This window comes from Somniosus microcephalus, chromosome 6, assembly GCF_052327205.1.
Source record: "Somniosus microcephalus isolate GS21.2 chromosome 6, FLI_Smic_1.0, whole genome shotgun sequence".
In the NCBI taxonomy this organism is placed as follows: domain Eukaryota; kingdom Metazoa; phylum Chordata; class Chondrichthyes; order Squaliformes; family Somniosidae; genus Somniosus; species Somniosus microcephalus.
Genome location: NC_140992.1, coordinates 63,558,872 through 63,584,709, shown reverse-complemented (window position 1 = coordinate 63,584,709; position 25,838 = coordinate 63,558,872). Strand labels below are relative to the sequence as shown.

Here is a 25,838-nt window from a genome sequence, read left to right as displayed (position 1 = left end):
TGCTGCTCCTGTCTCGACACCTTTGGCGGGCGTCCTCTGGGGTGGCGAGCCTGTGAGGGCTTGCCAGCAGTCTGCTGCTCTTGCGGCTGTGTAGGGGTTGGTTGGAAGCCTGCAGAGGAAGCAAGGCTTGCTGTGGACCTTAAAATCAGCAGCAATGATGACGTCATATTCTGCGACTTTCTGACTGGAAATACTCAATTGCCAAGGCTTCCCACACGCTGGAAATCATTTGGCCAATTGTGTTAAATTTGCATCAATCTCACAGACCCATTTACAATTGTGTCGGAATCACTAAATTCGGGGAAACCGCCAATTCCCCGCACCTGAGTGAAAATCGACCCCTTTGTGTCCTCACAGCTTACTTTCCCATCATCTGCAATCTTACATACATTACACTCAGTCCCTTCATCTAAGTCATTAATATCCATTATAAATAGCTGAGGCCCCAGCACTGATCCGTGCAGCACCCCACTAATAATAGTCTGCCAACCTGAAACTGACCCATTTATTTCTACCCTCTGTTTTCTGTCCGTTAACAAATCCTCTATCCATGCTAATATATTACCCCCAACCCTATGAGTCCTTATCTTGTGCAACACCTTTAGTGTGGCACCTTATCGAATGCTTTCTTAAAATCCAAATATACTATCTACCCTGCCAGTTACATCCTCAAAAAACTCTAATAGGTTTGTCAAACACGATTTCCCTTTCATAAAACCATGTTGAATCTGCCTAATATTATGATTTTCTAAGTGCCCTGTTACAACTTTCTTAATAATGGATTCCAGTATTTTCCTGATGACTGATGTCAGGCTAACTGGCCTGTAGTTTCCTGTTTTCTTTCTCCTTCCTTTCTTGAATAGCAGGGTTACATTTGCTGCCTTCCAATCCACTGGGACCATTCCAGAATCTAGGGAATTTTGGAAGATCACAAGCAATGCATCCACTATCTCTGCCACCTCTTTTAGAACCCTAGGATGTAGACCATCAGATCTGGGGGATTTGTCGGCTTTTAGTCCCATTAATTTCTCCAGTACTTTTTCTTTACTAATATTAATTACTTTAAGCTCCTCACTCTCATTAGACCCTTGTTTCCCCACTATTTCTGGTATTTATTTGTGTTTTCTACTGTGAAGATAGATACAAAATATTTGTTTAATGTCTCTGCTATTTTGTTATTCCCCATTATAATTTCTCCTATCGTAGACTCTAAGGAACCCATGTTTACTTTCGCTACTCTCTTCCTTTGTACATACTTGTAGAAGCTCTTACAATCTGTTTTTATATTTCTTGCTAGTTTACTCTCATTCTATTTTTTCCTCTCCATCAACTTTTTTGGTCATCCTTTCCTGGTTCCTAAAACTCTCCCAAACATCAGGCTTACTACTACTCTTGGCAACATTATAAGCTTCTTCGTTTAATCTAATACTATCCTTAACCTCTTTAGTTAGCCACAGATTGATCACTTTTCCCGTAGAGTTTTTATTTCTCAATGGAATGTATATTCATTGAGAATTATGAAATGTTTGTTTAAATGTTAGCCATTGCTATTCTACCGTCATACCTTTTAATCTAGTTTCTAAGTCGACCCTAGACAACTCACCCTCATACCATGTAATTGCCTTTATTTTAGTTTAATACTCTAGTTTCGGACTTAAGTCTTGTACTCGGTGAAATTCTATCATATTATGATCACTCTTCCCCAGAGGATCCTTTACTGAGAAATTACTAATTAACCCTGTCTCATTACACAAGACAAGATCTAAAATAACCTCTTTGCTGGTTGGTTCCACAACATATTTTTCTGGGAAACCATCTCGAATGCATTCCATAAACTTGTCCTCCAAACTACTTTTGCCAATTTGGTTTGTCCAGTCTATATGCAGATTGAAGGCCCCCAGGATTATTGCATTGCTTTTGTTACAAGATATTCGGTCCAACACTATAGCGACTGTTAGGGGGCCTATAAACTACTCGCACCAGTGTTTTCTACCTTTTATTATTTCTTATCTCCACCATACTGATTCTACTTCCTGCTCTTCCGAGCCAAGATCCTTCCTCACGACTGTCCTTATGTCAACCTTTATTATCACGGCTAACCCCCCACTCACCTTTACATTTCATCTGTCTTTTTGAAACATCAAGTACCCTGGAATATTTCGTTCCCAACCTTGATCACCATGCAGCCAAGTCTCTGTAATGGCCAGTAGATCAAACCCATTTATCCCTATTTGTGCCATTAATTCGTCTATCTAGTTACGTATGCTTCATGCATTCAGATAAAAAGTGCCTTTAATTTTAACTTTTTACCATTTTTCCCAGATTTGACCTTATTCACTGATACACTATTATTGTTAAACGCTGAGTCCCTTCCTGTCACACTTGCTTATCTTTACCCAAATCGCTACACTGCTCTATGGCTTTGACTTTTCTCTTTAGATTTATAAATTTCCCCTTACCTGAACCCCCCCCCCCCCCCACCCTTCTCCACTTTTTAGTTTAAAGTCCTATCTACAGCCCTAATTATTCAATTTGCCAGGACACTGGTCCCAGCCTGGTTTAAGTGGAGTCCGTCCAAACAGAACAGCTCCCTCTTTCCAATACTGCTGCCAGTGCCCCATGAATCAAAACCCCATCTCCCACACCACTCTTTGAGCCACGCGTTCAACTCTCTGATCTGTTTGACCCTATGCCAATTTGCACATGGCTCAGGTAACAATCCAGATATTATTACCTTTGAGGCTCCCCTTCACCCCATCCCTTCCCTTTTTCTCTTTCTGTCTCCCCCTTCCTCCTCCCTCTTTCTTCCTCTTCCCTCTCTCCCACTCCCTCGCCTTCCTTTTCCTTCCCCTCCTTCTGTCCTTCCCCTACCTCTATGCTTCTCCCTCCCCCTCCCCCCCATTCTCCTTCCCCTCACTTTTTCCCCTTCCCTTCCCTTATTCCAATATTTTGCCTGCCCTCAAACCCTGCTTGCTTGAATATTGCACTTTGTCTTTACTTCCCCTCTGAAATACCATGGGAAATGGACAAGTTAAATTTAAAAATAAGCAGTTTTTGCATTTGTAACATAAAATATTAAAACAATGGCTGTAAAGACATTGCAGTTTTTATTTGATGTAAATGTTGGTTTGTATGTGTATTAATATCTCTCATGTAGATATTTCTATCTAATTGTGATAAATGTGACTAGTGTTGGAAGTAATTATTCTGTTTTTCTTGTTTAGGAATCTTACACTGTTTGCTGCTGAGTCAGACCAGGGGAGTTCTGCCGCACATGTTATGGAGCAGTGGACTGCATCTGGTTTAACAGAAATCCGCTTAGTAAATTACACAGTTCTTCTCAGCTTGCCTGATACAGACCAAAACAAAATCATTCTGACAAATAGCAGCCAGTGCTTTTATCCCAGTGGACAGCAATGCAGTACTCTACTCTCAGCCCCGCGTGGAAAGAAGGAAAAGAATGACCTTCTCTATTCCTATGCAGCATATTCTGCCAAAGGATTTCTGGAGGTAATGAAAGTGTTAGAAACCAATTCTCCCTGTCATTTTAGGGTATTTCATTTGCCTGGTAAAATCGGAATTGCTCCAAATATTTTGACAAGGTTATTTGTTCTGCATAGCAGAGCTGTATGATCTTCCTTTGCAGTCCAGTCATGTACATCTATCATAAGTCGGTCTTTGTGAGAGATCCAATTTGTGGTCCCTGGTAACAGTCTAAATAGTATTCATAATTCCTAAAATCCACCTCAAAAACCTACTTAGTGCCATCAAGATAAATGGTATACACTGGAACTTAGTTGTAATTTGTTGTGCAAAGAAAGGTGACATTTATCTTCAGTTCAGTGATATGTAGGTCAACAGCCTTTTCCATATAACCCATACCTATATTTTTAAGACTGTGTAATACCAAAGCTCTACATGTAATTCTACCGGGAGTGGTCAGCAATGCACTAAAATTCAACATTTTAATGTACATTTAAAAAATAACACAATTATAGGCAACAATATTATTTCCTGCTAATATCTGTATTTTCCACTGAAACAGCAACAATACTCATAAGGTATAAAATTCTTGTGAATGATCAAGACTTGTGTAGAGAATTTGAAAGACTAATTTGAGGTACTGGGTTGTAGATAGGAGTCTGAAAAATATCTACAAGAAGAGAAGATATTCTCCCTCTGATAATTATGTCTCTATATTTGTAAAATTGAGACTGACATTTATTTCATAATCATTACAGAATTTAAAATTAGCTCAAAATTCATAAATGTCTTGTTTTAGAACATTTTTAAAACATTTACAGCATTCCAGTGTTTGAGGACAGGCTCTGCCAAGCACTAAGTGTTTTCATGTATATGCCTTGCTGTGTGTGTACATGTTTAGATATGGTTACATTAGTGCACAGGACTATAGATTTTTTTTGGAATAATTATATTGGTTCACAAGTTCACCTTTGATGTGTCCACAGTTCAGTGATATTGTCCAGTTATTTCAGAAAATAGAGCGACGATTTCATTCCTTAATTTTTCGTCGTGAGTCATGGCTTTAATTGTCTCTCTAATTTTCTTTTCTATATTGTTTGTATGGTAACATAAGCTGTTGACCTTTTTTTGTTAATAACTCCATTGAGAATCAGACAGCGTACAATGCAGTTCACTGTTTATCCCACTTCATATTCTAATTCCTTTGCCCCAGTTCTCCCCTCCTGTCACCGATGATATTATCCAGACGTCATCAATTTGAAATATTGTTATCCAAAATAACCTAGTTATCACAAATAAATGCGACTCAGTGCAGGGTCTCATCTTCCAGTTTTAGGATTTTTTTCCTCACTGCCCAATTTCACTCCAAATTTAAAAGGATATTTACAATTAGCTCTACAGAGTTATCCTAAGGTATTTTTTTCTTTATAAACAAGGGGTGATTAGACTTAAGTGCAGATATTTTCTGGATGCTATTTCCTCTAAATAATATAAATGGCAGCAATTTGACTTCCTGTTCCTATTTAACAATAAAACATTATATATAGAAAAAAATAAAATGTTTTCAGAAAGGTGGATGCTAATATTTGAAATCACTATATTTGATTGTAGATTGATCTGTGTATTCTTGGTCCTTTCTCCAGTCAACTAAAACTTAATTTCGGCTGCAAGAAACCGAAGATCCGTGTTACAATGTAGCTCTTTTGTCAGTAAACCCAATTTATCAAAGTGAAGGAGCTGGAATAGGCCACTTGGCCACTCGAGCCTGCTCTGCCATTCAATAAGATCATGGCTGATCTTGGGCTCAAAGCCACTTCCCCGCCTGCTCCCCATAACCCTTTACTCCCTTACCTTGCAAAAAATTGTCTATCTCCACCTTAAATGTATTTAATGACCCAGCCTCCACAGCTCTCTAGGGCAGAGAATTCCACAGATTTACGACCCTCTGAGAGAAGAAATTCCTCCTCATCTCAAAACTGTGCCCCCGTGTTCTAGATTTCCCCACGAGGGGAAACATCCTCTCTGCATCTACCTTGTCGTGCCCCCTCAGTATTTTATATGTTTCAATAAGATCACCTCTCATTCTTCTAAATCCCAATGAGTATAGGCCCAGCCGGCTCAACCTTTCCTCATAAGTCAACCCCCTCATCTCTGGAATTAACCTAGTGAATCGCCTCTGAACTGCCTTCAATGCAAGTATATCCTTCCTTAAATAAGGAGACCAAAACTGTACGCAGTACTCAAGGTGTGGTCTCACTAATACCCTGTACAGTTGTAGCAGAACCTCCCTGCTTTTGTACTCCAACCCCTTTGAAATAAAGGCCAACATTCCATTTACCTTTTTGATTACTTGCTGTACCTGCATGCTAACTTTTTGTGTTTCATGCACAAGGACCCCCAGGTCCCTCTGAACTGTAGGATTTTGTAGTCTCTCTCCATTTTAATAACAATTTGTTTTTTTATTTTTCCTGCCAAAGTGTATAACCTCGCACTTTCCCACATTGTACTCCATCTGCCAAATGGTTGCCCACTCACTTAGCCTGTCTATATCCCTTTGCAGGTTTTTTGAGTCCTCTGCACAACTTGCTTTCCCACCTAGCTTTGTATCATTAGCAAACTTGGCTACATTACACTCGGTCCCTTCTTCCAAGTCATAATATAGATTGTAAATAGTTGAGGCCCCAGCACCGATCCCTGTGGCACCCCACTAGTTACCGTTTGCCAACTGGAAAATGACCCATTTATCCCGACTCGCTGCTTTCTGTTAGTTAGCCAATTCTCTATCCATGCTAATATATTACCCCCAATTCCATGAGCTCTTATCTTATGCAGTAACCTTTTATATGGCACCTTATCGAATGCCTTCTGGAAATCTAAATACACCACATCCACTGGTTCACCTTTGTCCACCCTGCTCGTTATCTCCTCATGATTTCCCTTTCATAAAACCATGCTGACTCTGCCTGACTGCATTATGATTTTCCAAATGCCCTGCTACTGCTTCCTTCATGAAGGACTCCAGCATTTTCCCAACGACAGATGTTAGGCTAACTGGTCTATAGTTTCCTGCTTTCTGTCTCCCTCCTTTCTTAAATAGGGGTGTTTAATTTGCGGTTTTCCAGTCCACTGGGACCTCTCCAGAGTCCAGGGAATGTTGGTATATTGCAACCAAAGCATCCACTATCTCTGCAGCCACTTCTTTTAAGACCCTGGGATGCAGGCCATCTGGTCCAGGGGACTTGTCATCTTTTAGTCCCATTATTTTACCAAGTACTATTTCCTTAGTGATAGTGATTGTCTTTAGTTTCCCCCCTCCCTGTGGCCCCTTGATTATCCATTATTGGGATGTTGTTAGTGTCTTCTACCGTGAAGACAGATACAAAATATTTGTTCAGAGTCTCTGCCATTTCCCCGTTCTCCATTATTAATTCCCCAGTCTCATCCTCTAAGGGACCAATGTTTACTTTAGCTACCCTCTTCCTTTTTATAATTCTGTCTCATTACATAGTACCAGATCCAAGATAGCCTGCTCCCTGGTTGGTTCCATTACATACTTTTCTAGGAAACAATCCCGGATGCACTCTATGAACTCCTCCTCAAGACTACCATGGCCAATTTGATTTGTCCAATCAATATGGAGATTAAAATCACCCATGATTATTACCGTACCTTTTTTACAGGCCTCCATTATTTGTTGATTTATACTCTGTCCAACAGTATTGCTACTGTTCGGGGGCATGTAGACTACACCCACCAGAGGCTTTATCCCTTTTTTTATCTTCACCCAAACCGATTCTACATCTTGATCTTTTGAGCCAATATCACTTCTCACCACTGCACTGATCCCATCCTTTACCAACAAAGCCACCCACCTCCCTTTCCTTTCTGTCTGTCCTTCTGAATTGTCAAATACCCTGGAATATTCAGTTCCCAGTGCTGGTCACCTTGTAACCACGTCTCTGTAATGCAATCAGATCATACCCATTTGTATCTATTTGTGCCGTCAACTCATCCATCTTGTTACGAATGCTGTGTGCATTCAGATATGGAGCTTTTAACTTTGTCTTTTTACCATTCCTCCTTGTTTTGGCCCCATTTTCTGTTGCACTCTTATTTTTAAACATCCTGTCCCTTCCTGTCACATTCTGGTTATTATTTCCCCCATCTCTATCCTGCTCTATTGCTTTCTCATTTCTCACTGACTTTTTAAATTCCTGCTCACCTGGATCCTCCCTCCAACTATTTAGTTGAAAGCCCTCTCTACAGCCCTAGTTATTCGATTCACCAGGACTCTAGCCCCAGCATGGTTCAAATGACGCCCGTCCAAATGCAACAGCTCCCTCTTATCCCAGGACTGGTGCCAGTGCCCCACAAATCGAAACCCATTTCTCCCACACCAGTCTTTGAGCCACTCGTTCATTTCTCTGATCTTATTTACCCTATGCAAATTCCCTCGTGGCTCAGGTCGTAATCCTTTGTGGTTCTGCTTTTTAATTTAGCCCCTGGCTGCTCATACTCTCTCAGCAGAACCTCTTTCTTTGTGCTACCTATATCATTGGTGCCTACGTGGACCGTGACAACTGGATCCTCCCCCTTCCAAATTGGAAGTAATTACTCTAGTGGGTGTAACTGCCTCGTGGAACTTAGTGTCCAGGTAACGCTCCCCCTCCCTAATGTGTCGCAGTGTCTGAATCTCGGACTCCAGCTCATCAACTCTGAGCCGAAGTTCCTCGAGCAGCCAACATTTGCTGCAGATGTGGTCGCCCTGGACCTCAATGGTGTCCACCAGCTCCCACATGCAATAACAACAACACATTGCCTGGTCCCCCATCTCAATTAATTATTTAAGTTTTAAAATTTGGAATATGTATATCTTTTAATCTTGTAAGGGGTCTTTTTAACGAGCTTGTGGTGTGCGAGATCGATTCTTGATTTCACACTGCTCGTGAGCGGTTTCGAAGCGCTCCCCCCTCACTGATTCTAGACACTGGACTTATTGCCAGACTACCTTGATGTGTTGGCCCAACTTGTGACTCGGAAGACAAATGGATCAGGTGAGACAAGGTAGGTTTTAAATTTAATGGTTTCTTTATTTATAAGGAGAATAAAAACACAGGGAACAAAGAAACAACACAGACAAAATCATTAACACGCCTCCCAATGGGAACTAAAATTCAACACACAAGAATTACTTTGACTATCTTATAATACATCAATTCATTAGCTGCGGTATAATAAAACGGGGGTGGGGAAAGCACGCGGTACAACGAAGGATAAATAACACTCCCGATTACAAAGCCCTTAATATTAAAACCCTCCCGTCTCTAAAGTATCCCTCTACTAGGTCAGCTAGGTGGAGTTGGGCCTCTATGCTCACCAGGGCTTTAAAACTGCCCTCGACCTTGGTGCTCCTGTAGCTTCCGGGATTCCCGATTGATCTTCCTTCTGGGACGGGCTCCTGAACCTGCTCTCCTGCTCGAACTTGTAGAACCTCCGTGCTCCTCGAACCGTAATCGAACCTCCTAATCGGACCTCTCCACTCGAACCGTTCAACTTAACCTTAACCTCTCGTTGTTCTCTGCCTCCGATCGTACCTTCTGCCCGTCGATTTTCCCCCAACAGTTATACCGTTTCCTTGCCCTTATCTTTGGCGCCAAATCAGGGGTTTTCTTTTGTCAAAGTTTTGGGCCGGCTACTTTGACAAAAGCTGGTACTTTAGTTTAACGACTTTAATCGTGGCCGAAACCAAACTGATGGGTTATGTCCCGTGTCCCGCTGAGTTTGATGCAGATAATGGGTCTTGTCTGTGCTCTGATTTCAGTGATGGGTTTACGTTTATCTGGCGATTAACATGACCTTTTCAAGTGCAAGTCCTTTGTTTTTGACTTTGTTACTGCTGCTACCTTTATTACCATATCGATTGCAGTCAGTCTGGAATTTTCCAATCGGTGGTGACTCCGGTTTCTTTAAGGTATTGCAGTGGTATGTCCTTCTGAAATGAGTCATGTGATCTGCCGACTCCATCTTGTGCTCTTAAAAATGTGGCCATTTCAGGGGTTTTAAAATGTAGGCTGTATTTTCCTGGATTTTGCGAATCCTACAATCTACACCAAGGCAATTAAATTTAGATCCTCAAGTTTGGAAAAAAAGCGAGAAATATAGAAATACTCACCAACCAATCACTTACCTGCTTTCTGGTGACGTCACACTTCGATTACTTTTTACTTCTTTACACTCACCGGTCTGTTGTAGCTCCCGCTGTTTTTGTAGCTCCAAACTCTCGCTCTCTCCTGGACTCCCGCTGTTTTAGTAGCTCCGAACTCTCGCTCTCCTGGGCTCCCGCTGTTTTAGTAGCTCCGAACTCTTGCTCTCCTGGGCTTCCGCTGTTTTAGTTGCTCTGAACTCTCGCTCTCTCCTGGGCTCCCGCTGTTTTTGTAGCTCCGAACTCTTGCCCTCTCCTGGGCTCCTGCTTCTTTAGTAGCTCCAAACTCTCGCTCTCCTGGGCTCCCGCTGCTTTAGTAGCTCCGAACTCTTGCTCTCTCCTGGGCTCCCGCTGTTTTTGTAGCTCCGAACTCTCGCTCTCTCTTGGGCTCCTGCTGTTTTTGTAGCTCCGAACTCTCGCTCTCCTGGGCTCCCGCTGCTTTAGTAGCTCCGAACTCTCGCTCTCTCCTGGGCTCCCACTGTTTTTGTAGCTCCGAATTTGCGCTCTCTCTTGGGCTCCTGCTGTTTTTGTAGCTCCGAACTCTCACTCTCTCCTGGACTCTAGCTGTTTTTGTAGCTCCGAACTCTCGCCCTCTCCTGGGCTCCCGCTGCTTTAGTAGCTCCGAACTCTCGCTCTCTCCTGGACTCTAGCTGTTTTTGTAGCTCTGGACTCTCGCCCTCTCCTGGGCTCCCGCTGCTTTAGTAGCTCCAAACTCTCGCTCTCCTGGGCTCCCGCTGCTTTAGTTGCTCCAAACTCTCGCTCTCCTGGGCTCCCGCTGCTTTAGTAGCTCCGAACTCTCGCTCTCTCCTGGGCTCCCGCTGTTTTTGTAGCTCCAAACTCTCGCTCTCCTGGGCTCCCGCTGCTTTAGTTGCTCCAAACTCTTGCTCTCCTGGGCTCCCGCTGCTTTTAGTACCGCCGAAAGGGACTAGTGTTATCCTTCCAGCAGTTAAATTGGTGGCATTTTCCAATGATTTCACGGGCTGGGTATATACTTAGTTGGCTTAACAGCTTTGCCAGTAGAGATGTTGGTACCTAAGGATTCTGTATCAAAGTTCAAACAATAACATCAGCAATACAAGTTTGTAACTTAATAAGGCAATTACATTTCTTGTTATTTTTAATTGCAAGTCTATTAAAAGATTGAAATGAATCAAAAGTCTTAGTACCTGCCAAAAAAATGGAGCACAGTCATATACCAAGTTTTTGGTAATTATTGACATGCCTGTAAGAAACCTTATGAATATTTATGTTTTATTAAGTGTTTAATAATCTTTATTCCCACAAGAGTTTTTCAACAACAACTTGTATTTATATAGCGCCTTTAACCCAGTAAAACATCCTAAGGCGCTTCACAGGAGTATAAGACAAAAAATTTGATACCGAGCCACATAAGGAGAAATTAGACCAAAGCTTGGTCAAAGAGGTAGGTTTTAAGGAACATCTTAAAGGAGGAAAGAGAGGTAGCGAGGCGGAGAGGTTTTGGCAGGGAATTCCAGAGCTTAGGGCCTAGGCAACAGAAGGCATGGCCAGCCTGTTTTACTCTGTTTAGTATTTTTGTTATATTAGATTTCACAAATGATGTTCATTTTCCACAGATAGTCACCGTCACACATTGTCTGGTTTGTAGAAGCCTCTATTTTACAGATCCTGAAGTGAATGTCTTCACCCTCAGTTTTTCAAGCACTCTCTCTTCATGAATGCTTTCACATGAATTCATGGCCACTATTTATAAGTTCAGTGATTTTTTTTCTCATTCTTGAGATGTGGGCAAGCTAGCACGGCAGTATTGATTGTCCATCCCTGGGTGTCCTGAGACCATTAAGAGTCACCCACATAGTGTGGAACCGTAGTCGCACATCAACCAAACTGAGTAGAGATGGTAAATGTTCTTCCCTGGAGGACATTAGTGACCCAGTAACATGTTTACATTGGGAAAAGGCCATTTAGTCCATAGGTTCTATTCCCAGCACAAGTGATGCATAAGACTAGTCAATTCATGTACCGTCCTGAAAGAAGTTACTAACCACACATAAACATCAAAGAAGATAAAGCTGGACATATTTATCCCCTATTCCCAAAGCTAACTGACCAAAAGTCCAGATTATTAATTGTACCTTAAAACCCACACTTACAACTCCTGTCGAGTTGTATTTCACGGGTATATCATCCATAATCACAACATTGTATAAACCATTGTCTACCATAGAATATTTGATCATTCTTTTTTATCTTTATAACGTAGAATCATATTTTTAGATATTTATTTTTTAAAGAAATGAATGCCATTGCTTTAATTGCTTTTAGTGGGAGTCTCTTCCACACTTACCGCACGCTGTGCTGTTTCTTTTCGTGCCTCATTTTGTTTGAAACTTACCAATTTTTGTATTCATATCTCCTAGTTTTGCAGTCAAAAGTTTGGTTAAATAATCTTCTGTCTAAATTATTAGGCATGCCTCTCACTGCAATCTAGTAGTGTAGAGCTACTACCCAAATACCAAACACACAGGAGGCTTTTCTCCAGATATAGGTATGATCCTTAAAAAATTGGAAGATAAATCTTAGTATATATTTGCCGCAACGGTTTAATACTTCAAAAAAGCAAAAATTCTGAACAGTATCTTGGTAGTATACCTATCGGAATGGTTGTAGTCTGTAGTCCAAAAGTATGCATCTTCATACGGTGTTTCCTAAAGTTTGTTATTAAATTGATTGGTTATCTGAATTAAATTTTGTCTTGAAAAGACTATAGTGCCAAGGATATTTCCCCCATACTTTAATTGTAAATTCCCTCTACCTGCTCTGCCACCATATGAACAGAAACAGGCTATTTACAAAATATCTGTCAACCATTATAGCTCAATGCCCGTGCCCACTATATTGCTGATTTCCTGGTCTAGATCTGATTGAGATTATGCCTTTTCAGTGCATGGAACATCTTTAACACCTAAACTTTTGGTGAACAAATAAAAGTTTTAGAAGTAATTCCTCCAGAGAAACTATTAAGAGTTTGCAGACCACTTAAAGTTTGTCACTCTTTTCAAAGTTTGGCTCAGTGCTACAAAACACATTTTTGCAGTCTGCAAGGCAAATCTACTGTAGCCCATAGTCAGGAGGAGCTCCAAATGTGGCAACCTTGAAACTTCTCTGCTTTATGAAAAAATTGAGGGCTTATGAGGACCAGTGATAACCTATCTAAAAGACAAGAGCGTGATGAGTACAGACACATTCTACCATGTTGAGTGAATGAAGAAGAGATGCACACACATGGGATAAATTATATTCAGTGGGCCAGTTGATGATCAAGTTGCTATATTAACACGTTTTAGTTAACATCTGTGAACAAGGCACGAAGCGATATTGCATTCTGATAGAGGCAGCAGCTGGTCTTGATTCAGCTGTACAATGCATGTTGTTTGCTCCTGTTAGAATGCCTCATCATTCTGGCAAAGGTACATGTCCTGCTCTATTTCAATTTCAACTTGTAGGAGAGCAGGAAAAGGCATGTAATTGTACATGCAATGAGCAGGACAGTTTAGCTTTGCAGATGAGGTTTGCTCCTGCGGTAGATTCAATGGGCTGGATTTTGCCAGGTGCCACCCGCACGTGCGGCGGGACCTGGGAGACGACGGGAATGCTGGATGTTCAGGTTTCCCGGCACGCTGTGGAGTTTTAACTGCACAGCGTGTGTGTGATGTCAGGGGCGGGTTCCCTGCCGGAAGTCAGCCTGATTACTTCAGTTGCGATCCCCGGGGGAGTCCGATCCCCAACTCCGGGGCTGAATCACGATCCCTGAGGCAGGTCCGAACCCCGACCCCGGGGGGGTGGGGGAACTTGGTGGGGCCGGATGGAAGCACTCCTGCTCCTCCTGGCCCACAAGGACTGCTTCCCGAGGCTGAGGCCGCCTCGTTGCAGCCACGAGGATTCCCGAGCCCCAGGATCCCCGACCGCCTGCAGTAAAAACCTGCAAAGCAGGTTAAAGTAGAGGCTTCAGGCAATAAGTAAATTGCCAAGCCGCCTTCTGGCAGCAGGTTGGCAGCCCGTCGTCCCCCCCCCCCCCCCACCATCCCGCCTGAGCGAAAGATGAGAGTGGGTGGGTTGGAGGCACGTTAGGGTCGGGGTTCACATTTTTTTAACTTTTACTTCTCCCCCACGCCTCCAACCCACCCGTTCTTATAAAGTCATAACGGCACAGAAGGAGGCCATTCGGCCAATCAAGTCCATGCCGGCTCTCTGTAGATCAATCCAGTCAGTCCCATTCCCCCGCTCTATCCCTGTAGCTCTGCATGTTTATTTCCCTCAAGCGACTATCCAGTCTCCCCTTCAAAACATTGAATGTCTCCGCTTCCACCACTTCCGTCAGCAGGGAATTCCAGGTCATCACCACTCGCTGCATAAAAAAGTTTTTCCTCACGTCCCTGTAATGATCAATAACATGTCATTCTATAGTGGACACTAGGTGGAGCCGTAGAGCTGTGTAGAGCTGTATATAGCTGTATGTATAAGACTACACTACCCAGCTGTATGTATATTAAGACTACATTACCCATGAGGCACTAGGCCACCCACAAGGCAGCAGTCAAGATGGAAGCCTCTACAGATACTGTACCTAGTCCACATGTGCTCAGTAAAAGTGTCTAGCAAAAGCTAGCTGTGTTCATAATAAGAATGTCTATTTATTAATGAACATAAGAAGGTACCAGGATGGTGAAGATCTGCTGAAAATTGTGAAAAGCGACATGGAGAATTTGAAGCCACCAGAGCGTTTGAATCTCGAGGGAAATGTCGACTACAATTGGCGGATTTTTAAACAACAATTCGAACACTACATTGCTGCCATCGGATTCGGTACGAAGCCAGACACAAGGAAAATAGCGTTGCTGCTTACGGTTGCAGGCCCACAGGCGATAGAGGTATTTAATACATTTGTATTTAATCCAGAGGAGAACAAAGAAAAATTAGAAGATGTGCTAAAAAAATTTGATGCACATTGCTCTCCCAAAAAGAATGAGACGTATGAAAGATACATCTTCCGTTCTCGGACACAGCAACAAAATGAGACTTTCGATAGCTTTATAACTGATCTGAAACTGAAAGCACAGACATGTAATTTCTCTGAGCTCAAAGCATCCATGATTCGTGACCAGATTGTGTTTGGTATTCATGATAAAAAAGTCAGGGAACGTCTGTTGAGAGAAACCGAACTAAATTTGGAAAATGCGGTGAAAATATGCCAAGCCAGCGAGCTAGCTCGAAAGCACGTGAAGACTTTCAGTGAAATCAATAATGATGCGATTGTAATGAGTGATAATGCTGCTGTCGGTGCTGTGTCCTACGAGGGGAAGAAACGTGGGCAGAACAGAAATGAAAAGCAATCGGAGGATGAAATTTTTAATTGTAAACGCTGTGGTTACAAACACCAGTTAAGACAATGCCCAGCGTTTGGAAAAATGTGCACAAAGTGTAATGGAAAGAATCACTTTGCCAAACAATGCTTTTCAAAAATAAAAACAATGAAAGGGCAACAAGTTAATGTGATTGAGGACACTGATTTAAGTGAGACATTTTTTGTAGGAATGGTGTCATGTGACAATATCAAAAAAGATACAGAAAATGTGCAGCCCTCAGAAATGGACAATGCTGAACATAAAGTCAATGCAGTAAAAGTGGACAAATGGATGATCCCACTGCAGATAAATGGAGCATTAGTTACATTGAAACTGGACACTGGGGCAAAAGCAAACTTAATCAGTATGAGTGACATAAAAAATCTGAAAGAAAAGCCCAAAATACAGAAAAAGTCAGTACTACTGAAGAGCTATAATGGACAGAAAATAGATAGCTTAGGTGTATGCAGACTTAAAGTGACAGTCAAAGACAAAGTGCATCATCTCATGTTTTCTGTTGTGGCTGAAAGACTTGATTCGATACTAGGTGACAAAGCTTGTGAAGACTTAGAACTGGTCAAGAGAGTCTACCGTATAAACTGTGCCATAAGCAGACCAGATGACTCAGGTGATGAAGCAGAGAGCCCATCAAGGATGAAAAGGCCAAAGGGTATCCATGTCTTCAAAAAGCCTAGTTTCTCCAAGAAGAAAGAAAAAGACTTTAAGGTCAAAGAGAAGCCAAAGGAAGAAAAGCACAAAGGGGAAAAACACAAGGAGAAAAAGTCCAAAGATATAACCGCAGCAGATGTTGTTAAGCAGTGGAAAGAGAAAAAGAAAAAGAAGAAGCCTGCACCAGAGCAGAAAGCAGTTCCGGTGGATACTCCTTCTTCCCTCAGGCCAATCTTTGGTGTTCCATTAGCCGAGGCTGCTGAGAGGACTATGCTGTATGATGGGACCCAGCTGCCAGCAGTTTTTTGAGAGTGCATTGACTACATTGAGAGTTATGGCATGAAGAGTGAAGGAAACACTGAAACCCTCTCCAAGCAAAGATCGCAAGGAGACCTCGATCTATACAAGAGCAGATCGATGACAATGCCGCAACTGCATCTTGTCATTCACCGTCAGGACAATCTCATGAAGACACATCAGACTTACCCGTGTTGAGAAGATCCACACGTGAAGTGAAAGAGCCTGATAGACTTAATCTTTGAGTACAATGTAAAGCTTTGAAAATGTGTTGACTGTTTTGAAAATGTTTATGTTTATAGAGCACTAACAAAAGTGTTACTGATATTATCTTTATTGTTTTCTTGAAAGTTGATTGATATTGATTTTGTTAAACCTCAAAGAAAGGGGGATGTAATGATCAATAACATGTCATTCTATAGTGGACACTAGGTGGAGCCGTAGAGCTGTGTAGAGCTATATATAGCTATATGTATAAGACTACACTACCCAGCTGTATGTATATTAAGACTACATTACCCATGAGGCACTAGGCTACCCACAAGGCAGCAGTCAAGATGGAAGCCTCTACAGATACTGTACCTAGTCCACATGTGCTCAGTAAAAGTGTCTAGCAAAAGCTAGCTGTGTTCATAATAAGAATGTCTATTTATTAATGAACATCAGAGTCCCCTCTCTATCTCTTGCCCAAAACCTTAAATCTGTGTCCCTTAGTCCTTGTACCATCAACTAGTGGGAACAGCCTTTCCCTGTCTAGCCTATCCAAACCCGTCATAATCTTGTACACTTCTATCAAATCACCCCGCAACCTCCTTTGCTCCAGTGAAAACAAATCCAGCTTCTCCAAACTGTCCTTGTAGCTAAGATCCCCCATCCCCAGAACCATTCTGGTAAATCTCCTCTGCACCCTTTCAAGGGCCTTCACATCCTTCCTAAAGTGTGGTGACCAGAACTGGACGCAGTACTCCAGTTGTGGCCTAACCAGTGCTTTATAAAGGTTCAGCATAACTTCTCTACTTTTGTACTCAATACCTCTATTTATGAAGCCCAAGATCCCATATGCTTTGTTAACCACTCTCTCAATATGTCCTGCCACCTTCAGGGACCTATACACATTAACTCCCAGGTCCCTCTGTTCTTGCACACTCTTTAAATCTAGCCAGGGTAAAATGGAACCAAAGACTGACAGAAAAACTGTAATGGAACAATGGGTGATCTTTAAGGAGGAGATGTTCCAAGTACAGGCTAGGTACATTCCAACAAGAGGGAAGGGTAAGGGAACCAAAGCAAGGGCTCCTTGGAGGACGAGGGAGATAGAGAAGATGATGAAACAAAAAAAAGAGGGTGTATGATGCATGTCAGGTGAATTCTTCAAGGGAGAACCAGATCAAATACAATAAGCTGAGAGGGGATGTGAAGATGAAAATAAGAGAGAATATGAGAGTAGAATGGCGATTAACATAAAAGGGAACCCAAAAATCTTCCACCGGCATATAAACAGTAAGCGGGTAGTAAGAGGCAGGGTGGGGCCTATTAGAAACAAAGAAGGTGATATATGCTTACAGGCACAGGGCAAGGCTAGAATACTCAATGAGTACTTTGTATCGGTGTTTACTAAGCAAGTAGATGCTGACAAAATATCGGTAGAAGTGGAAAAGGTAGAAGCAATGGAAGGGGTGAAACTTGATAGACAGGATGTACTAGAAAGGCTGGGTATGCTTAGAGTGGACAAGTTGCCTGGTCCAGATGGCTTGCATCCCAGGTTGCTAAGGGAATTGGGGGAGGAGATAGCAGAAGGGCTTGCTATAATTTTCCACTCTTCTCTAGATGCGGGGGTAGTGCCTGAGGATTAGGAAGTGTCAAATGCGACACCATTGTTCAAGAAAGGGTGTAAGGACAATCCTAGTAACTACAGGCTGGTCAGTTTAACATCAGTGGTGGGTAAAGTTTTAGAAACAATAATCAAGGAAAAAATTAACGGGCACTTGGAGAGGTTTAAGCTAATTAAGGAGAGCCAACACGGGTTTATAAAAGGCAGATCGTGTTTGATTAATCTAATTGAATTTTTTGATGAAGTAACAGGGAGGATTGATGAAGGGAATGCAATGGATGTTGTCTGCATGGATTTTCAGAAGGCATTTGACAAAGTATCACATAGAAGGCTGGTTAACAAAATTGAGGCGCATGGAATAGGTGGGTCAGTGGCAGCTTGGATAAGGAATTGGCTTAAGGACAGAAAACAGCGAGTTGTGGTAAATGGCTGTTTTTCAGGCTGGCGGATGGTAGACAGTGGTGTTCCCCAAGGATCAGTGCTGAGGCCTCTGCTTTCTTTGATATATATAAATGACCTGGATATTGGAATACAGAGTAGAATTTCTAAATTTGCCGATGACACCAAACGTGGGGGTGTGGCAAACAGTGATGATGATACCAATCGACTGCAACAGGACATAGAAAGGCTAGCAGAATGAGCAGACAAATGGCAGATGGAATTTAATACAGAGAAGTGTGAGGTGATGCATTTTGGCAGAAGGAGCAGGGAAAGGCAATATACCTTTCCCTGCCCCTGCACTTGCTTGAAATCTGTTACATCTCCAGCCTTTTCCAGTTCTGATGAAGGGTCCCAGACCTGAAATGCTAACTCTGTTTCTCTCTCCACGGATGCTGCCTGGCCTGCTGAGTGCTTCCAGCATTTTCTGTTGTTATTTCAGATTTCCAGCATCCGCAGTATTTTGCTATTGTATGAGGCAATATACACTTATCTCTGAAAATTCTGGCCAATGACTTTCATTGACTTGAGATGTGGCACCAAATGTAGCTTCTGTTAATATTACTTTTTGTGGCATGTCATTGCAGTGTTACATTCTTTCAATTTTGTGGAATAGGAGTCTCAAATTTATTTTCTCCATTGCCCTGATCTTATTGATACAGGAAAATCAGATTCTACAACTAGTATTTGTACTTTAAAAAAAAATTGTTTTCAAGGTGCTTTGCAACTTTGGCAAGGCCTTAATTATTGCTATCCCTAGTTGACTTGAGAAGGCCTGTGCCTTGCGATACCTTCTTGAACCGCAGCAGTCCTTGTGCTAATGTAAGGAATTCCAGAAAACTGACCCAGCCACAATGAAGGAATGGAATTCTGAAGAATGAATGCCCATGTCAGGATGGTGTGTAAATGTTCCTCCGACATTGCTGCTCTTGTCCTTCTTTGTGATAAAGGTCGCAGTGGAAGGAGCTGCTATCCAAGTAGCCTTTATGACTTGCTACAGTGCCTCCTGTAGATAGTACATACAGCAGTCACAGACCCCCAATGGTGGAGAGGGTGGATTGTCAGTCCAGTGGAAGGGGTGCTGATCGAGGGTTCTGCTCTGTCCTGGATGGTGTTGAGCTTTTTGAGTGTTGTTGCAGCTGCACCCATCCATGCAATGAGTAAGTATTCCATCATGTTCCTGACTTGAGTCTCATACATGGTGGAGAGGCTTTGCAGGATCAGGAGATGAGTCATCTTGTTCAAGATGATTACAGGTAGCCCTTATGTGGCACAAATATTTTACCTGCCACTTGTCAGCCCAAGCCCGGATGTTGTTCAAGTCCTGCTGTAGGGAGACATGGGCAGTTTCATTATCGGTGGAATTGTGAATGGATCTGAACACTGTGGAATCATTAGTGCCCCATTCCTGGACTTATGATGGAGGGAAAGTCATTGATCAAGTAGCTGAAGATGGTTAAGCAGAGAACAGTTCCCTGAGGAACTTCTGCAGCAATATCCTGGGACTGTGATGATCGGCCTTTGACAACCACAGTCACCTGCCTCAGTCACAGAAAGATAAGTGGTGTGTAAGGTCTTCTAGAAGAAGAGAAGAAAATGGGGTGAAATTTGCGGTTGGAGGTGTACCTCCAGAGTACTCCTCCAACTCGAAAAAAATCCAAACCTACCTGCTGGTTCCTGGGCTTTGGAGACTTTGGGTTCTGGGCCTTCGGGCGTACGCTTGCGTAAAGGCCCACGGATCCCAGGGATGCAGGTGGTTCGGAAGCGTCCCTGGGATCACATGGGCCAGGTCAACCAATTAGAAAGGGGGATTCCTCATGCTTATGGGGATTCCATTTACGAACGGAATTCCCATAATCATATGAGAAATCCCCAAATAAATAAATAATTAACACAACTGATATAAAAATAATGTTCCCATGTTCAAAATTAATTAAAAGTCCCTTTAATTAAGCATTTAAAATAAAAATTAATAAAATAATTTTAAACATTTTAATCCGGGCCAAAATTTACTTAAACTAATTTTAAATGTATTTGTATGTTTTAATCATTTAATTTTTTTTTTTTTAATTTAACAGTTATTTTAACCCTTATGCTGGTAGAAGCAGGCCCTACACCTGCTTTTATCAAGTGTAAGGGTTTTGTGGGCATTTGCTGGGCACCAGTTGGGCAAATAGCCCAACTCTGTGCCAGCGGAAGTGTTTCTGGGGTGCAGGCGGACGATCTGTCGAGGCGAACCTTGACGGATCGCAAGTTCCGGGTTTTCACACATGCGCAGCTCATGTGGAAACATGGAACTTGAGGCAGCTTTTACAAGGCTTCCAGCGGCACCGGGGTAATCTCAGGCCCAATGTGCTAGAAATTGGGGGTACCTAAAATGTATATGGTTATGCGAATGAAATTGTGACACAAATAATACTGTGTTTAGATGAATGTTTTAGAGCTCAAGACAAGTAAGGGGTGAATGAATTAAGTTGCACTTTACTGGGAATTGCTTATGTTTAGTTTTGCTGGAAACTTATGAAATGATTATTATTAGATATTACAGTTACACCAGGTGCATGGGGACCAACGGCCTGTGGATAGTCCCAGAAAAGGGGCATGGCCAAATGGTGCCTTCAGACTAGTATTAGAGTAGTTGGATAAATGCTTAAATAAATAACCATATTATAATGCTAAGTTAGGATTTTGACTTTGCTTAACAAAACTGCTTGCTGAGATGCGTAAGTTAACCAGTATGTGAGAATAGAATAGAGGATATCTTTGAGAATTTAATGATTCATTTCATGGTACAATAGTCTGATAATGAATTGAAATAGTTAGTCGCACAGCTGGCTGCATGAACAGCTTTGAACAATGGGGCCTCTGACTGGAGAAATCTGAAGGCCGAACTTGGTATGTCTGAGTTGTTGACTCCAGGCTGGGGAGGACAAGGCAGGGTGGGATAAGAGACTCTAGCTTTGGAAGGACAAGGCCGGATGAGATAAGGGAAAACAGTTCTCGGCATACTGTAAGGCCATGATTGGTTGGGTACAGAAACCATGTGTAATGGCTGTGAGGACCCCTGACAGGTGGAAGATAACATGAGGGTTGGCCTTTCTTTTCTATGGCTTAAACAAAGTATTTGACATCCCATTGGGCACCTTGTTTTAAGGGGAACATCTATAGGTTAAATGGTCTTGTTCATATTCTACCCCAGGTCCACCCCTAAAAACAGTATAAAAGAAAGACCTGAAAAGCGCAGACGGTGGAGTGGAGAGCTCCCGAGGGTGGATCCATGCTGACTCTGGTCTAACACTCTTGAATAGTTCAAAAACAGAGAGAGACACGTGAGACGAGAAGGAGAGCTGTTCGTGCATGCCAGCCATTCTGTCCGACTTGGACTGGTATCCATTACTTGTCACGGTCGTATGTTTTTGCTGTATAACTAACATAGAAGATAGGAGCAGGAGTAGGCCATTCGGCCCCTCGAGTCTACTCCGCCATTCAATGCGATCATGGCTGATCATCCAAATTCAGCACCCAGTCCCTGCTTTCTCCCCATACCCCTTGATCCCTTTAGCCTTGAGAAATATATCTAACTCCTTCTTGAATATATTTAATGAATTGGCCTCTGCTGCCTTCTGTGGTAGAGAATTCCACAGGTTCACCACTCTCTGGGTGAAGAAATTCCTCCTCATTTCTGTCCTAAATGGCTTACCCCTTATCCTTAGACTGTGACCCCTGGTTCTGGACTCCCCGACCATCGGGAACATCCTTCCAGCATCCAGTCTGTCTAGTCCTGTTAGAATTTTATAAGTTTCAATGAGATCCCCTCTCATTCTTCTAAACTCCAGCGAGTACAAGCCCAATCGATCCAATCTCTCCTCATCCGTCATTCCTGCCATCCCAGGTGTCAGCCTGGTGAATCTTCGCTGAACTCCTTCCATGGCAAGAACATCCTTCCTCAGATAAGGCGACCAAAACTGCACACAATACTCAAGATGTGGTCTCACCAAGGCCCTGTACAACTGCAGCAAGGCATCCTTGTTCCTGTACTCAAACCCTCTTGCTACGAAGGCCAACATACCATTTGCCTTCTTAACCGCCTGCTGCACCTGCATGCTTACCTTCAGCGACTGGTGCACAAGGACACACAGGTCTCGTTGCACTTCCCCTTCTCCCAATCTATTGCCATTCAGATAATAATCTGCCTTCCTGTTTTTGCTACCAAAGTGGATACCCTCACATTTCTCCACGTTATATTGCATCTGCCATGCTTCTGCCCAATCACCCAACCTGTCCAAATCATCCTGGAGTTTCTCGGCATCCTCCTCACAGCACACACGCCCACCCAGCTTTGTGTCGTCTGCAAATTTGGAGATATTACATCTAGTTCCCTTGTCTAGATCACAATTTCCTTATAACTAGTGTGCTATATCCGTCTTAAACTCTGATTAAACACAACATACCCACCATATTGGTTGCAGTCGACCCTGATTATTTGAAAGGACCAGAGATAAGTTAATCTCGTACAACTTTAAGATTTTTTTTGAGGTGAGGTTGTTATCCTAAAATTTTTGATTTAGGACATTCATATATGAGAGTACTGTGAAAAAGATGAAACAATTTGGTCTTGTTTTGGTCTGGTAGCTATCCTTTTAATCCAACCAGAATACATGAGATTCTGGAAAGCTACTTACAACGTGTGTGACGAAACAGGTTTGCAAGGTTGGTTGTTATTGTCTCCATGGTAACAGGTTTAAGAAGGGCCGACTAAAAGAATAGAAAAAAGTTAATTTTTTTGAGGTGGGATAGCAGGAGCTATACTAGAAAATGTGATAATTTAGGCTGTGTTTGTTTAGCGGTATAGTCTAACACACAATTTTCAGTTACAGATATGATGGTCTGTTATGCTTATGAATATGGCCTGCAGTTATGAATTTACAGTAAACCATGGCAATGGGTTAACAGGAGAAAGTCCATTAACAGCATACTCAGTGTTCCAAATCATTTCATTTCAAAGGTCAAAAGCACTCACTTTAACATCCTAAATTAAATCAGTGCTCCTACTGGATCACCTTGACAGCATTTTTATTTTGTTTATATTCCAGTGTTGTGCTGGGAGTCCATGCAAACTCCTTGTGCAATTGGGAGGATTTATTACCAAGAAATGTTGTACAGTTTAGATTAGGGTACCAGGTGACTGCTATCAATGCATCCTTGTGATTGCCCAATAAGAAACCAGGGGGGAGAAATTCGATATCGCCCCATTTGGGGCGCAATTATCGGCCGGGCGCAAAGTTTAGTGCCTGGCGCTAATTATCGCCTCCGACTGCAAACTTGGCTTCTATTGCCCCTGGAGGTGATTGGGGCGCTAAATCAAGCACTACACACCTCCCTTAAGGCACTAACGCTGAGGGGCGAGGCGCTACCTCAGAGCGCTGGCAAAGCTCAGTTAGCAATGGAACACAGACACACTGGCGCCGGCCAGTTCTTAAAGTGAATGTTGGTCCCTTAGAGGACAAGACCGGGAAATTAGTAGTGGGGGACATGGAGATGGCAAAAATGCTGAACAAATATTTTGTATCAGTCTTTACAGTAGAGGACACTAAAAATATCCCAACACTGGACAAACAGGGGGCTATAGGGGGGGAGGAGCTAAACGCGATTAAAATCACTAAGGAGATGGTACTCGGTAAGATAATGGGACTTAAGGCGGATAAATCCCCTGGATCTGATGGCTTACATCCTAGGGTCTTAAGAGAAGTAGCGGTAGGGATTGCGGATGCATTGGTGGTAATTTTACAAGACTCCCTGGATTCAGGAAAGGTCCCAGCAGATTGGAAAATTGCTAATGTAACGCCCTTATTTAAAAAGGGAGGTAGACAAAAGGCTGGAAACTATAGACCAGTTAGCCTGACATCTGTGGTTGGTAAAATGTTGGAGTCCATTATTAAGGAAGCAGTAACAGGACATTTAGACAAGCATAATTTAATCGGACAGAGTCATCATGGTTTTATGAAGGGGAAGTCATGTTTGACAAATTTGCTCGAATTCTTTGAGGACGTAACAAACAGGGTGGATAAAGGGGAACCAGTGGATGTGGTGTATTTGGACTTCCAAAAGGCATTTGACAAGGTGCCACACAAAAGATTACTGCACAAGATAAAAAATCACGGGATTGGGGGTAATATACTGGCATGGGTGGAAGATTGGCTATCTAACAGAAAACAGAGAGTTGGGATAAATGGTTCATTCTCGGATTGGCAATCAGTAACTAGTGGTGTTCCGCAGGGGTCAGTGCTGGGACCCCAACTCTTTACAATCTATATTAACGATTTGGAGGAGGGGACCAAGTGCAACATATCCAAGTTTGCCGACGATACAAAGATGGGAGGGATAGCAGTGAGTGAGGAGGACATAAAAAACCTGCAAAAGGACATAGACAGGCTAAGTGAGTGGGCAGAAATTTGGCAGATGGAATATAATGTTGGAAAGTGTGAGGTTATGCACTTTGGCAGAAAAAATCAAAGAGCAAGTTATTATCTAAATGGAGAGAAACTGCAAAGTGCTACAGTACAAAGGGATCTGGGGGTCCTGGTGCATGAAACACAGAAGGTTAGTATGCAGGTACAGCAGGTGATCAGGAAGGCCAATGGAATCTTGGCTTTTATTGCAAGGGGGATGGAGTATAAAAGCAGGGAAGTCTTGCTTCAGTTATACAGGGTACTGGTGAGGCCACACCTGGAATACTGCGTACAGTTTTGGTTTCCATATTTAAGAAAAGATATACTTGCTCTCGAGGCAGTTCAGAGAAGGTTCACTCGGTTGATTCCGGAGATGAGGGGGTTGACGTATGAGGAAAGGTTGAGTAGGTTGGGCCTCGACTCATTGGAATTCAGAAGAATGAGAGGCGATCTTATCGAAACATATAAGATTGTGAGGGGGCTTGATCGGGTGGATGCGGGGAGGATATTTCCACTGATGGGTGAGACTAGAACTAGGGGGCATAATCTTAGAATAAGGGGCTGCCCTTTCAAAACTGAGATGAGGAGAAACTTCTTCACTCAGAGGGTAGTAAATCTATGGAATTTGCTACCTCAGAGAGCTGTGGAAGCTGTGACATTAAATAAATTTAAAACGGAGATAGACAGTTTCCTAGCTGATAAGGGAATTAGGGGTTACGGGGAGCGGGCAGGGAAGTGGACGTGAGTCTAGGTTCGGATCAGCCATGATCCTATTGAATGGCGGAGCGGGCCTGAGGGGCCGTATGGCCTACTCCTGCTCCTACTTATATATGTTCTTATATATATATAGGGGAGGGTCGATCTTGCTCTCCATCCACACCCTGCTCATTGCAGCCTTGAATCTCGGCCTGGAGAGACCTGTACATCAAATCTGCTGGAAAGAACAATGGAGAGACCCAGGGAAAGAGCTCAGAGTGCAGCCCCCATAGTCTCTTCTAAATCGATGCAAGGAAGGTCAAATCAAAATGAACCTGCAAAGTGCTGCTCAGCACCCAAAACTCCTTCACACAGCGTCGAATCTCTCC

At 42.6% G+C, this 25,838-nt stretch overlaps 1 protein-coding gene across 2 annotated transcripts in view; it reads left to right on the top strand.

The window, feature by feature from the left end:
* naaladl2 (N-acetylated alpha-linked acidic dipeptidase like 2) overlaps positions 1-25,838 on the top strand; it is a 1,153,361-nt gene that overhangs the window by 571,064 nt on the left and 556,459 nt on the right. For both annotated transcript variants that reach the window (XM_085990293.1, XM_085990292.1), the window contains one exon: positions 3,225-3,510. In XM_085990293.1, coding sequence (XP_085846419.1) covers positions 3,225-3,510 — 286 coding nt within the window. The remainder of the gene's footprint in view (positions 1-3,224; positions 3,511-25,838) is intronic.